The sequence below is a fragment of the Ursus americanus genome, chromosome 7, assembly GCF_024610735.1.
Source record: "Ursus americanus isolate L20-20 chromosome 7, mUrsAme1.1.p, whole genome shotgun sequence".
In the NCBI taxonomy this organism is placed as follows: domain Eukaryota; kingdom Metazoa; phylum Chordata; class Mammalia; order Carnivora; family Ursidae; genus Ursus; species Ursus americanus.
In genome coordinates, this window is record NC_142133.1 from 52,117,762 (window position 1) to 52,131,009 (window position 13,248).

General features: G+C 58.2%; 1 protein-coding gene across 1 annotated transcript in view; it reads left to right on the forward strand.

Moving 5' to 3' along the window:
* Positions 1–2,758: 2,758 nt before the first annotated feature.
* KCNIP3 (potassium voltage-gated channel interacting protein 3) overlaps positions 2,759–13,248 on the forward strand; it is a 78,170-nt gene continuing 67,680 nt past the window's right edge. The window contains exon 1 of the mRNA XM_087863694.1: positions 2,759–2,887. Within this exon, the coding sequence (XP_087719820.1) occupies positions 2,789–2,887 (99 nt within the window). The 5' untranslated portion in view covers positions 2,759–2,788. The remainder of the gene's footprint in view (positions 2,888–13,248) is intronic.

Consider the following 13,248-nt stretch of genomic DNA (forward strand, 5'->3'; position numbering starts at 1 on the left):
ATACAGACTGGGGGCTCCATGGAGCCAGGTTTGGAGTACCTGAGAAGGAGGAATTTGAACTTGGGCCTGGAGTGGAGAGGGTAGTGCACAACAATTGAGGAAGGTCCAGAAGACCCGGGACTTGTGGGTGGAGGTGATGTGGGCCCCTCACCAAGGGGGGAAGAGAGGATAGCCCCCAGCCGGCTGAAAGCGCTCGCCACTGCCTCCTCTCAAATGTTGTAACACAAAGAAAAAGCCTTCCTCCAGGCTTGAAAGGATCCCTTCCTTTCCCCCTTCCAAACTCCCCCATCCTCGGGCTCCCCCTCCTGCCCGCCAGTGTGAGCCAAACCACAGCTGAAACCCGTCAGGCTGCGGTGTGTGAGGCCACAAGGTGAGGCTCTCTTGCAGCCTTTCCTAACCTTTTTTGGGTCTGATATGCCGCTGAAGAATCTTTAGAAACTCCCAGGCTCCCTCTTGGGGCAGGTTTGCTGATGCCCACAAGCCCACACCACTGTCAGGGCCTCTCAGCCCCACTGGGGCCCGTGTGAAGAGCCTTGCTCCTGGACTCCTCCCCTTCCATTCCCTCCTGCCCTTTCTCATTCCTGTGTCCTCCAGGGGCCCAGCGAGGGGACCCAGCGAGGGGACCCAGCTGGGAGTGCCTGGGGCTCTGGAAAAGCCCTGAGGGTGTGGGGGCCAGAGGGGGGAAGGAGGGGGCCTGTAGTGGGGCAAGGATCATGGCAGGGCCCACGAACCCCAAGTGAATGTTGTATGAGGGGCATCTCATTGATGGCAGCTACAGTGGCAGGTCCCCAAGGCCCATAGGCATGGGGCCTGGCAGGGTGGGGCAGCTGTCCCGTTTTGTCACAGCTCAAAGCTCCTTCCCTTGAAAGAAAGCATCCCGAGTAGCAGCGGAAGTTCAGCGGGCACCCCAGGTAGCAGGTGGATGATTCTGCAGAGGGCAGTGCTGGTCTGGGGAGTCATTTCTTTGGGGTTCAGCCTCCTCACCCCATGCCCCGAGTCAGGCCCGGCCTGTCCTAGATGGTGTGGTGGGGGTTTCCTGGCTGATGTATGGAATGTAGGCGGTAGGGTGGGATTTTATCCACATGGTCACTTTGGGATGAAAGGACCAGGCTGCGTTACCGGCTTTGTCACTTTCTGGCCTATGACCCTGGGCAAATCCTTTAATTTTGGGGGGTCTCACTTTCATCATTTGCAAAGTGAGATCATGACACTTTCCTCCCAAGGCCACTGTGAAGACAGAATGCTCAGTGAGTCCCTGCTTGTGGGAGCTTGTTCAGAGCAAAGGTGGCCCGTGTGCAAGGACTCGGCCCCAGAGAGCTTGGCCTTTGACCAGCGGCTTCTCACCCTCTTTCCGGGGCTCCCAGCATGAGGTCCAGCCTGTCTAGCAGGACAGGACACCTGGGCTGTCTTCTGGCCTGGAAACGGTCCTCTTTGCTTCAGTGGGTCAACAACTCCTGACTATTTTCTTCCCCTGAGGATCTGAAAGTTGGAGCTAATTGGCTGGCTCAAAAAAAAAAAAAAAAGAAGAAGAAGAAGAAGGGAGTGCAAATTCTCTCGTGCATGCTGCAAAGGAGGGGGGTGTCTCAGGCTCCGTTTCCATGGAAACCACTTGCACAGGCTGGCTCCTCCGGGTGCAGAAAAGGGAAACTTGGCGGAGGTTTTGGGCACCTGGCTCCTGGGTGGTTTCCCGGGGCTGAGCAAATGGCTAGGAGTCTGCCCTCCCAAGGGGCAGGAAGGATCCCCCTCCCAAACTCAGGGGCCCTCACCCCTTTCCTCCAGCACCACCATCCCCCAGGAGATCTGACAAGGTCCCTCAGCCTCCCTAATGTGGTCCCAACCTCAGATCCAGGTGGGGACAGATGACAGGCCCTGGAGGGACAGGCTGCCTTGGGATATAAGGAGCGTGGAGGGCTGCTCATTGCAAGACCCCATGTGGGACAAAAGGGTGGCAGTTGAGGGTGGGGGGACAGATGAAGGAGGAAGGACCTCTGTGTGTGATCCAAGTCATGCGGCCATGGCGGCTTCACCCTTTCCCGTGGGGAGCTCCCATCAGTGAGGCCATTTCCCACCCAGAGACCCAGAATCATGTCCCCAGAAAGGATGCCCAGCACCAAGGGTGGCCACAGATGTCTGCAGGGCAGCTGGAGGGACACCAGGAAGACCCCAGGCCTAGGTGGAGCCAGATCCTTCTTCACAGCCCATCTAGACTAAGCCAGCCAGAGGTGGTCTGTGGGGACAGCAGGGAAGGGGCTGGCCTGTTCTGGAACTGCCTCAGGGAGGCTCCCCAGGCTCCCCCCCACCCCTCCAAATACCCCTTTGGTGCTGGAGCTCTCCTCCCCCCAATGGAAGCTCTGCACCCACCACTCCACCCTCCTGTGACCGAGGTAGAGGAGCTAAGAGTGTGTGTGTTAGGGAAAGAGACAGACAGCGGGGGAGGCAGAGGGAGCCGTCCGCTCTGCAACAGGAGCAGGGGCAGAGCCAAGAGCCAGGCAGATGGGCTGCACCGGGCTCGGAGGGAAGGATTAGGAGCCATTTACACCCAGAGTGGGACAGAGAGCCTGGGAAGGGGGCCTGAGAATCCGTCAGAGAGGGGTGGGGAGAGAGAGGAGGAGAGGAGAGGGAGGGAGAGAGAGGGAGAGAGGGAAAGAGAGGGAGGGAGGGAGAGGGCTTGAGAGAGGAAGAGGCAGAGCAGAAGGGGTGGAGCGGGTAGAAGCGGGCGGGGCAGGAGGGGTGGGCAGGGGGCGGGCGAGGAGCCGCCCGTGGCAATTACGTGCAGGTCCAAGCAAACATGAGGCAGCTGCCCGCCGGCCCGGCAGTCCTGTTCTCAGCTGCGAAGAGGGGAGGCCGGCAACAGTTTCCTTCAGCGCCCAGGATGCATCGGGCGAAGGTAGGTGCCAGCGGGGCTGGGGGCTCACCCCGGGGTGGGGAGCCAGGGCTTCCGAGGGTGGCCCTGGACCACAGAGCCTTGTTGTGCTTCCTCTTTTGACCTCAAGCTCCCGTGTTCCCTGTAGGGTCACTTTGGAAAAAGTAAGTGTTGGGGTTTCCTGTCTGGGAGGCTGGCTGTCTGGGGTCCCCTCTGGACCGGAGAGGCTTTAGGAGTTTGTGGGGTAGCAGCTGGAGCTTGGGGTCAGGCATGTGGCCCGTGCTGCTCTTGTCAGGTCCCTGGGGCAAGTGCCAGGGTGGCTGACCCTGACCCTGAGCCTGAGCCTGGGCCCACAGCCCTTAGAGGTGGGGGAAGGCTGAGTGCTGGGAGGGGGTGTCTTAGGCTTGAAGGCTGGGCAATGAGTGCGTCTTTTCGTCATTCAGGGGATTAGTGAACGCTGCTTCCTAAAGGTCTCTGAGCCCTCGAATAAGGACGCATGCTCCTGGTTCCCACTCTGCGGGGTGGCTGGGAGGTTGGAGAGAGAGGAGGCAAAGGAAGATGCCTGGGACAGAGTTCAGGAAATAGTAGTGGGGTGTTGGGAAGGCTGAAGAATAAGTAAATGAAGAAAAATGAGGGAGAGGAAAATAAGCCAGTTTGCAGACTACGGTTCACACTCAGAAAACCTGTCCTGATGCCTAGCGAGCTTCTCACATGTTTGGGATGGTCTTGCTTGGGAAGGAAGAAGCCGCACCAGGCTTGGGTCTGGCTGCTTATAACAGAACGCCCCGCCTAACAGTGGTTTGAACGAGGCTGGTTGCATTTCTCTCTCATGCAGAAGTCCGGAGGGAGGCCATAGAGGGCTGGCACGGGGGCCCCATGGTCAGCAGGGACTCAGGCTCCATCTGTCTCACTGGCTCCCATTCTTGAGGTTACCTTAAAGTCCAACATGGCTGCTGGAGCTCCAGCCAGCACGTGTGGGCAGCAGGAAGTAGAAAGAAGGACGGGCAAAAAAACCCAAAAAACCCTCAAATAAAATCGGGGTTTTGTGAGTAAGGAAGAATAGCTATTGGGCTGGCATCTTGCACCCCCAAGGTGGATTCCTGCCTCTTTCTCACCCTCAAGGATAAGCAGCCCAGAGTCAGTTTGTGGGTGGTTCTAGGCCACACTACCCCAGAGCCTGGGCCACCCCTGCCCTGTCTGGTCCATCTCCCAGGGGTGCCAGGAGGATCTGCAGAGGTGACAACATGAAACCCCTTGAGTCTGGTGACAGGGCACGTTGAAAGGTGCTTTCTCTCTCCTGTCACTGCCAGTCTCCCCAGCAACGTCCAGGGCAGAAGCAGGTGTGCCTGGTTAGAGGCAGGCGCGCCATGCACTCACTGCGCATGCCCGCCACGACCAACACAGGTCCTGTGTGCCCACAGACGTCCTTGTGGGTATGCATTTCACCCGCATGCCCCGTGACTGTGCCCACAGCTGACTGCACGCGCACAGAGGCAAGGATTTCTAAACCCGGGCTGCACATGGGCGCACACAGCCCGCTCTATCCACCAGCCAGGAGACCCTGACTGCCAGGAGGTCACGCCCTACCCCTGCCTGGTGAGCGGAGTGTGGCTCGAGTCCTGCAGGGGTATCTGGCCCTTTCCTTGGCCACTGTGACCCCACACGTGCCCTCTGTGGCCCCTACAGCCGGCTTCTGGGCCTCAGTGGGTCTCACTGTGCGTTAAGCCTGCCGGTAGCCTTCTTGGGGCTGGCCTGGCCAGAGACTACAGCACATCCCACACCTTCTAGTGCTGGGCCAGGCTGGGACAGTGGTCATAAGGGAAGCTGCCACTGGGTCCCTCACCAAGGTCAGCAGGAGGATTGGGGAAAAAAAAAATCTTCCTCTTGTGGTGGTCGGACTGCAGTTCAGAGCCCAGGCTGGGAGCTGGCCCAACTCATTCACTCCCAGCTGCCCGTCAGTCATGGTCAACGGCTGCCCCCAGGGACACCCCTGGGTGGTCAGTCCCTCGGCCTCTCTGTCCACTACCCAGTACTTTGTGGATCCTTATGACAGCCCAGGAAGGCAGGCACTGCCACCTCCCCTTCTACAGACACTGAGGCTCGGAGAGGGGAGAAGCATGTGTGGCTTGAACTCCTAGGGGAAAGGAACAGAACCGTGGGCTCTCCTGTGGCGGGCGGGAGCTACCGTCCTAGGTTGTTGGGGAGTGATGTCTTCATGGCCCGGTGCATGCACTGGGAACCTCTACCTGCCCAGCTTCCAACCTTCTTGCAGGCGCTTCTGGGAGGTGGCCCTGACTTTGCTCACCCATTTTCAAAGAGAGTGATCAAAGCCCTGAATTGAGATGGGGAGTGAAGTGGCTGACTGTCACTCAGGTGGAGTCTGGGAAAAGGGCAGGGTTAAGGGGCAGCATCCCTGAGGTGGCAACTTCTCCCTGCACAGGCTCTCCAACAGGCCGTGCACGGGCATTATCTCCTTGGACCCCTGGGCAGCCCCCGAGGTAGCTCTTGGTATTGTACCCACTCTGCAGATGAGGAAACGGAGGTCTGCCCTAGATTGCAGGCTACAAAGTGTTATAGCTAGAATCTGAACCCTGCTCCGCTTATTCCAAAGCGCAGTTCTCTAGGGCTTGGCAGGAGGGCCGGGGAGGTCCTGGGAGAAGGCTACGAATGAAGAGTGGCTTGCTTGTCACCAGGCAGCTGGGAAAGTGCCCCATCCCAGCTGGGGGCTGGCTTCATGGGTTTGTGGTTGTTCCTTCTGAAACCTTTAGTGAGAGCACGCAACCCCATCCCAGGCCATGTCCCTGGTTTAGCCATGTGACCTTGAGCCGGCCACAGTTTCCTTTCCAGGTTGTAGATTCCGAGCTGCAAAGGAAAAGACCCCCATCTTTTGAATTCAGGAACCCTTTTATCAAAATCCTCCACGAGAGTGCGAGGTGCTCTGCCGGTTCAGGCTGGCTTGGGGCCCATCGGCTCTCTCTGCCCCCCTCCAAAGCGTCATGGTGATACCCAGGAGCAGCTGCAAAACCCTGAATGTGGCCTCTGTGAGGGAGAAGGGCACCCCTGGTTTCCAAGGCAAAGAGAGAAGAGGAGAGAGAACTTGGCAAGTCTTCCTTCGCTGGTCCCCCAGACCAGTGGCGGGAGGTGGGGGGAGGGTAGGAAGGAAACAGGACAGGAAGGAGGGCACAGAGGGGAGTAAGTCACTGTGCGCTGTGCCCCACCCCAGCTCCCTAGTCCCTGACGTTTCCTTTGAACAGGTGCCTCTGTCAGCTGCGATCAGCCTACGTGCTAGAATGCCACAGAGCAGCCACGTGACAGGGAGAGACCCAAGGGGACTCACAGACCCCAGAGTTGGAGAGGGGGAGCCAAGCTGAGCTTTGGCAGGACAGTCCAGAGGGGGCCCGTCCCACCTCCCAGCTGGCCCAGCCTCTCGTCTCTGGTGTCCTGCTTCAGGTCTCTGTCCGGCAGCCCCCGAACCCCGCAGGCACAGCCCTCTGCCGTGCTCAGCCAAGCAAAGCAGGCCCTGGTCTTCATGGGCCGCAACTCCAGCCCTGCCCCCACCGCTGCCCATCCTCACCTCCAGCTCACAGCTCCAGGGCAAACAAGGGGTAAACCCGAGTCCAGCTGCCGCTTGTGCCATGCCCCTGTGCCCAGCCCAGCCTGACACTGTTTGAAGAGCCTCTCTTAAGACAGACACTCCGAGCCATGAACCCCAGCGAGCCAGGTTCTACCCCCACCTCCACCCAGTTGATCCTGGGAGCTTGGGCGGGTCCATCCCCTCTCTGAGCTTTAGTCTCCCCATTTGCACCTTAGATACACTCCTAGCCTGTGCCGGGCCCTCCCCTGAGGCCGGTGCTTTGTGCTGACCGGTGGGGGCCAGGGGTGCAGGCAGATCCCATGGACATACATATGCCCACTAGCTTATCACAGGGCCCCATCCCGGCCATTTGGTACTGGAGGGCTCCAGCCAGGAGAGGACGGTGGCCTGGGGAGGTAATGTGGCTATACCTTGTCAGCTGTTAACCTGGCTCTGCATCAGGAAGATCTGGGCTCAGTCCCAGCTCCTTCATGCATTAGCTGTGTGTCCTTGGGCCAGTTAGTTAGCTCCTCTGTGCCGCGGTCTCCTCATTTTCCTGGGGGAAATATCACCAACCTCCTAGATAGATGAGGTCCTATATCAACCTGCTTAGAATAGCCCAGACATAGAGCAAGAGCTCCATAAATGATTGGAGTGTCAATGTCACTATTTTCCGATTACTGAGTAGAGCCTGGGAAGGGCATTCCAACAGGAGAATGTCATCAGTGAGCGCGCCGAGTCCCTTTGGGGTTCATGAGATACCTGCATTGCCTGGGCATCCAGGGCCAGGTGGGGAGCTTGTGTCCCAGCCCAGGTGGCAGCCATCAGAGGCAGGGCAGACCCGGTCCTCCCCTCTCCTGCTCCAGCGTGTGCGTGCTCGTGCCAGTGTTGGCAGGCACTCCGGACGGTCTCAGCGCCCCCTCACCAGGCGCTGCCTGGCCTGCATCTGCAGGTGCCCAGGGGTGGGTGGAGAATTGAGGCTCCCAGAGCCTCCCCGCCCAAATCCTCGGGGCCTGCACGACACGACGCCCACTGCCACTTCCTGCCATCTGTCCCAAGTGATGGAAATAGAGCGAGCAACGAGGAGTGGTTGCTCAGCGAGCCAGCCTGCGCTGCCACAGTCCCCAGGACAGCACTGGGGGCGGGGGGCAGGCAGCCCCACAGCTGAGCAGCTCTGCATGTCCCCAGCTGGCCCAGACTCTGGCCCTGAGGCAGGCCTCCGAGGAGGGAGGCGGGGAGGGAGACCGAGAACCTGAGACCCCTTCCTCCCACAGTCAAGGCCCAGAACTTCCCATTTGGTGGGATGAGCCCTCTAACCCTTAGCAGCACTCTCAAACCTACTGAGAAGCTTTATAAAAATAGAGCAGCGCGGACCCCACTGAGTCAGATGATGCGGCCGCAGGCGGCCAGGTGTGGGGAGCTCCCAGGTGATCCTGATACGCAGCGGCTCAGCAGAGCGAGTTGGCGCTCTCTCTGGAAATCACTGGGCCGTGGCCTGACCCTGCCCCTTGCTCTGGGCAGACCTTACATCAGAGGATGGGGACTATAGATAATCGAGCTCCTGCTGGGGCTCTGTGTGTCACCTCACTTAACCTCCCCGTGGTCCTATAAAGGCCTATTAGCATCCCCACGTACAGATGAAGACACCAAGTCTCAGCGTGGTTGAGTACTTTGTCCTGGGCTGCCAGGCCAGGAGGTGAGGCTGTGGGATTCAAGTCCCTGTCTGGCTGACTGCAGACCTCTTCCCGTGGTCCTTGGCGGCCCGAAATAACATTAACCTGCCTGAAATCCCCCTCCCTGGCTAAGTGTGTCTTCTGAGCCAGCATCTGGTGGGTCCCAGTGGTCCTTATGCAACCATTCACGCTATTTCTCATCCATAACTGTAAATATTCGGAAAAATTAGCTATAACGTTTGCATATGCATTCACTTGAATGACGTTACCTCTGAGGAAGGGAGCCTGGGTGTTTGAACTTGGGTTTGCCAAGACCCTCCATGGCCTCCAGCCAGGCACCCCCACCCCCAACAGGCTGCCACATGCCCACAGGTAACCTCTGCCAAGCCTTCTCTGGGCTTCGCTTTGGGGGTTCTCTGGAGCCCAACTGACAAGAACCACAGAGACAGAAGTGGCTGCCTGAAGGTCTCGCCTCAGGGCACCCCTTGTGGCTTGGCCTGATGAGCCCCCCACAAGGTGAAGCTATGCCCACTGGGCATGGGGCAGTGAGCAGGGCAGCAGCCCTTGAGGCAACTGGCCTTTCAGGGGGCTGCAGGAGGTGGGATCCCACTCACTCAAGGCAGGATGTCCGGGCCCAGGTCCTGGTAGTTTAAGATGATCTGGCCCCTCTGTACAGTGTCGAGAAAGCTCTCAGCTGACGGTGTTCCTAGTGGAGAGTCCAGACCTTGCTCTGGAGCAGCTGGAAGGCAGGAGGGGCTGTTCTGTTTCCTTCATCTACGTGGTGACAGGTGTCGCGGTTACTGGGGAGTCCCTTCAAGCCCCCACCACTACCCACATCCACAGCAGACCCTAAACACCCACTAATATCTCCACCACCCATCCCACGGCCTGGGCCTGGCTCAGCACCCCCGCTTCCTTCCCTGGATTTGGGCAGCCCCCCAAGTTGGCCTCCTGCCTCATTGTTCCCCACCCTTCCTCCACACTCTACTGAGCCACCTTTCTTTTGTTTTCTTTAAAGATTTTATTTATTTATTTGACACAGGGGGTGGGCAGAGAGAGCAAGCACAAGCATGGGAAGGGCAGGCAGAGGAAGAAGCAGGGTCCCCGCTGAGCAAGGGGCCCGGTGTGGGGCTTGATCCCAGGACCCCTAAGATCATGACCTGAGCTGAAGGCAGCCACCTAACTGACTGAGCCACCCAGGTGCCCACTGACACCTTTCTGAAACAAGTCTGACCGACCCTAGCTGGGACTTGAGAACGAGAGAGGAGTTGGGGTCAGGGTACGTCCTGGCAGGTGGAAGCTGCCCCAAACCATCAAACTGTCCTGTCTGAGAACCATCTAGAAGAGTGCTAGCCAATAGAAGTGTAGTGTGAGCCACAGGTGTCATGTTAAATGTTCAGGGAGGCACATTAAAGAAAGTTGTTTTTATTTTTAAAGTGAAGTTATTTTTAATCATATATTATATTTAAAGTGTAGTGTGAGCCACAGGTGTCATGTTAAATGTTCAGGGAGGCACATTAAAGAAAGTTGTTTTTATTTTTAAAGTGAAGTTATTTTTAATCATATATTTAATCCAGTGTAAATATTATCATTTCAATATGTAATCAATATAAAATTATTAATAATTATTACAATCTTCCAAGTAAGACTTTGGATCCAGTGTCTATTTGCACTGATGGCACATCTCAACTTGGCCTAGCCCCATTTCAAGTGCTCAGTAGTCACCTGCAGCCAGGGGCCCCCGCCTGGGGCAGCTCAGACCTAGACTCAGTGCGGCCGCATTGAGCGGGCCCCTTGTTCTCCAAGCTTCCTAGCTGTTGGTTCTCTGCCTTCACTGACTTGGCCTTATCTGCCACAATCTGTGTGATTGCTTTTTATTTTTTCTTTAACTCACATTTAAATTTTAATAAATGCACTGAAAGGGGAATCTTTAAATCATTATTGTACATAGAAAGAGGGGAGCCGTTGATGAAGGAGAAGGCAGCGGTACGGACGCCGTGAATACAAAAACAAAACAACAGCATTAAATCCCCCCCCCCCCGCCCCGCCCCCTGCAATGTGCCCTGGTGAGACTCTGAGCTGAGGCCACACCCTGTCTCTGTAAAAGAGTAGGCGGAGGTAGAGGGGCAGTCGGGGCACCCCACCCCCACCCCCAGAGTCTAAGTCATCTCCTGAACCAGATGGGAGCATCTCCCAGGTACCCAGGGGCGCAGCTCCACCCTGGGAGCCCACGACCTCCAGCCAAAGCCCCCCAGGACACAGCTGAAGTCGGACAGCTAGGTGGACTCCTCCCTGACCCCGGGCGAGAGAGAACGCAGCACGGGGGCCCGGGGCAAGCTTGGTCAGAGGGTGTGAGGGAGAATCTACTCTGGGACTTGGGCTTCAGCTGGCTGATTTGCGGGAGGGTCTAGGGACCCTCAGTAGGTTGGTGTGAGCATCAGGGAAGACAGCATCTCCACACGCCCGACCCGGTGCCTCACCCACAGCAGGTCCATCGCCAGCTTGGTGTCCTCTGTGTCCCCTGCTCCGCACAGACCTGGACTTGGAAGTGAGCTAGGACCGGGCGCTGACCCATCTGGCCAGATAGGAGCTGCGAGTCTCAGCTCTGGGTGGTCAGGGAACGGCCCTGCCCACCTGCAGCCTCTGCCTTTCGGGGAACCCGTGGGCCTCAGAGGAGGCTGCAGGTCCCCAGGGCCGGCCCAGGGCCATTTCTAGGGTGTGGCCAGGAACGGCCACCTGTGCCAGACGTGCCAGTGGGGACTCTGTGTAGCCTCAGGACGCAGATCCTTGGGCTTCCTCGGTCTCTGTCACTCGTCCCTGGCCACCCCTTGAGGCCCATGGAGGATGGAGGGACGGCTCCAGCCGCTGTGGAAATGATGCCAGGATCAAGCAGGAGTGGGAGGAGAGAACTTCTCAGTTGAATTATGAAGAGCATCAGGGGACTTTCATCTAGTCGTTTGTGAATATTTCTTGAGGTTTTCGAGTGTGGATGTATGTTTAATAGCCTTTTATGTTTGTGTGACAGTATTTTTTGTATGAGACTTTACTGAGATCACTGTGGAATCATGTGTGGCTGTGAGAATTAATAGAGAGACCCTGGAGGGAAGCTGCAGGTGGGGGGGGGGGGCAGCGGGGCGAAGGTGCGTGAACCTGACTGGTGTGTGTGAGGAGCACGGTGAGGCGCGAGGCTGGCGCTGGGCGCACACGGGCGGGCTGACTCCACTGACTGGGGCTTTGTAGGCGGGACGAAGGCATTGGGGCTTTATGTGGAATGCCATGGAAGCCATGGGGTGCTTAGCAGGGATGGGAGGGGATTTAATTCAAGCTGGAGTTTCCTCACGGATTCAGCTCCCTTCAATCCTGTCACCTCTTATAACAGAGGCATTTTGGGGTGAGGGGGCTCATGTGTCACCCCTGGGGGCTCCCTCCCTTCTATGCCTGAGAGCTTCCGAATCAGAGCAGATGCCCAGAGTGGCCACTGACATTTCCTGACAGCCCAGACAGATCCTCTCCCAGACAGACCAGTGTCAACAATTCATGAGGTTGACCTGCGGTCACTCGTCCCTCCTACCCTTCCCCTTGGGCGGATGGGCCCAGTCCACACCCTGTGAACTGTGCCCCTCCTGGCAGTTGTGTGGCCCTACCTCGTCTCAGCCACTGTGGGCCCCTCCTCTCCTCCTTAAGGACCCCTCACCCACTTCACAGGGGGAGGCCATCCTAGGCCCTGCCTGCGGGGCTCCCAGGGCTCCTGCCACTCGCACCCCCAACTCCCTGCATCAGGGAGAGCACACCGACTGGGGCGCATCAGCCCAAGAGAGCATCAGGACATCCATAGACTGTTACTCTGACGTGGTTGGGGGCTTGGGAACCCTTTGCCAACTTCCAAGGCCTCTCCGGGCCCTGGCCCAGGAAGGCTAAGCGGTACAGCCCACAGCCAGCACCAGGTGAACTTTGGAACCAGGAGACTGCAAGTACAGAGAGGCTCTGGCATGCCCCCAGACTTCTCCTGGACTTAGTTTCCTCATCTTTAAAATGGGGTGGTGTTGCCAGCCCTGTGGGATTGTCATGACGGTGAGACCACATTGAGGCCCAGAATAAAAGGCACAAACGAGCTCTCCACCCTGCCTGTGGGTCTTCCCAGCCTCCCCTGGAGGACAGAGCCCTGCGCCCCCAGCTGGGTCTCTCCCCAGTGAGTTAGGCCCAGTCTGCAAGACAGAATCCCCGGAACTAGCCACGGGCTCCACGAGGACAGTCCCTGCCAGCACCACCAGCACTGTGCTGAGATAGAGGGGTCCCCACGGATAGCTCCTGAGGCCCACGGCAGTTTTTCCTGCTGACATTCTCCACTCACCCCGGCTGCAGAGCCTACAGCAAAGAGCACGTGAGGTAATGAAGCCGAAGTCCCAGCTGCCCCTCTCCCCCCTACCCCCTCCTGGACCGAAATAAAGACCTGATTCACTGAGGCCGTTTCTCTCCTGAATCAGATCATTAATAATGGAGAAGGTGTCTCTCTGACCCAGCCAGGGCAGGGCCTGTGTGTACGTGTGTACGGGAGGGCCTCCCTCAGCCTCCCTGCTACCCTGAGACCCTTGGTCACCCCCGCTCACCCCCTCTTTCCGCCCCAGCAGGATGGGGTGTGCTCACCCTCGCTGCAGCTCTGAGCACCGCTGACCCCCGCATTGCTAGGGTGAGCCTTGGAGAGGGAAGGAACGTGTGTCAGGGAGGTGGCTTGGAGGGTGACGGCTATAGAGAGGGCACTCGCACCTGGGAAGGCCCCAGAAATCAGAGTAAGGAGTGTGGATGTCACTCCTTCGAGGCCGCCACTTCACCAAAAGCTGCCCAGGAGGCAGACTGTCCAGCCCAAGACAGGAACGGGCCTCAGGGAGCCATGAGCCAACCCGGCACCTGGAGGGTTCTCTGGCCTGATTGGAGCCTGCGGGACGCCGCAGACCTGCTTCCCCTCACCCGGGCATTTGTACAGACTTGTCGGTGCAGGGGACATGGCAGGGATTTTCTCACTCCTCGTGCTCAGGAAAGCCCGTACCGAGGATGTGAGAGAGGCTGAAGGTCCAGATGCTTGCCTTCCTGGCTCCTCTTGCGGCCAGGGGTAGGCCTGCAGCCGGGGGTAGGCCTACGAC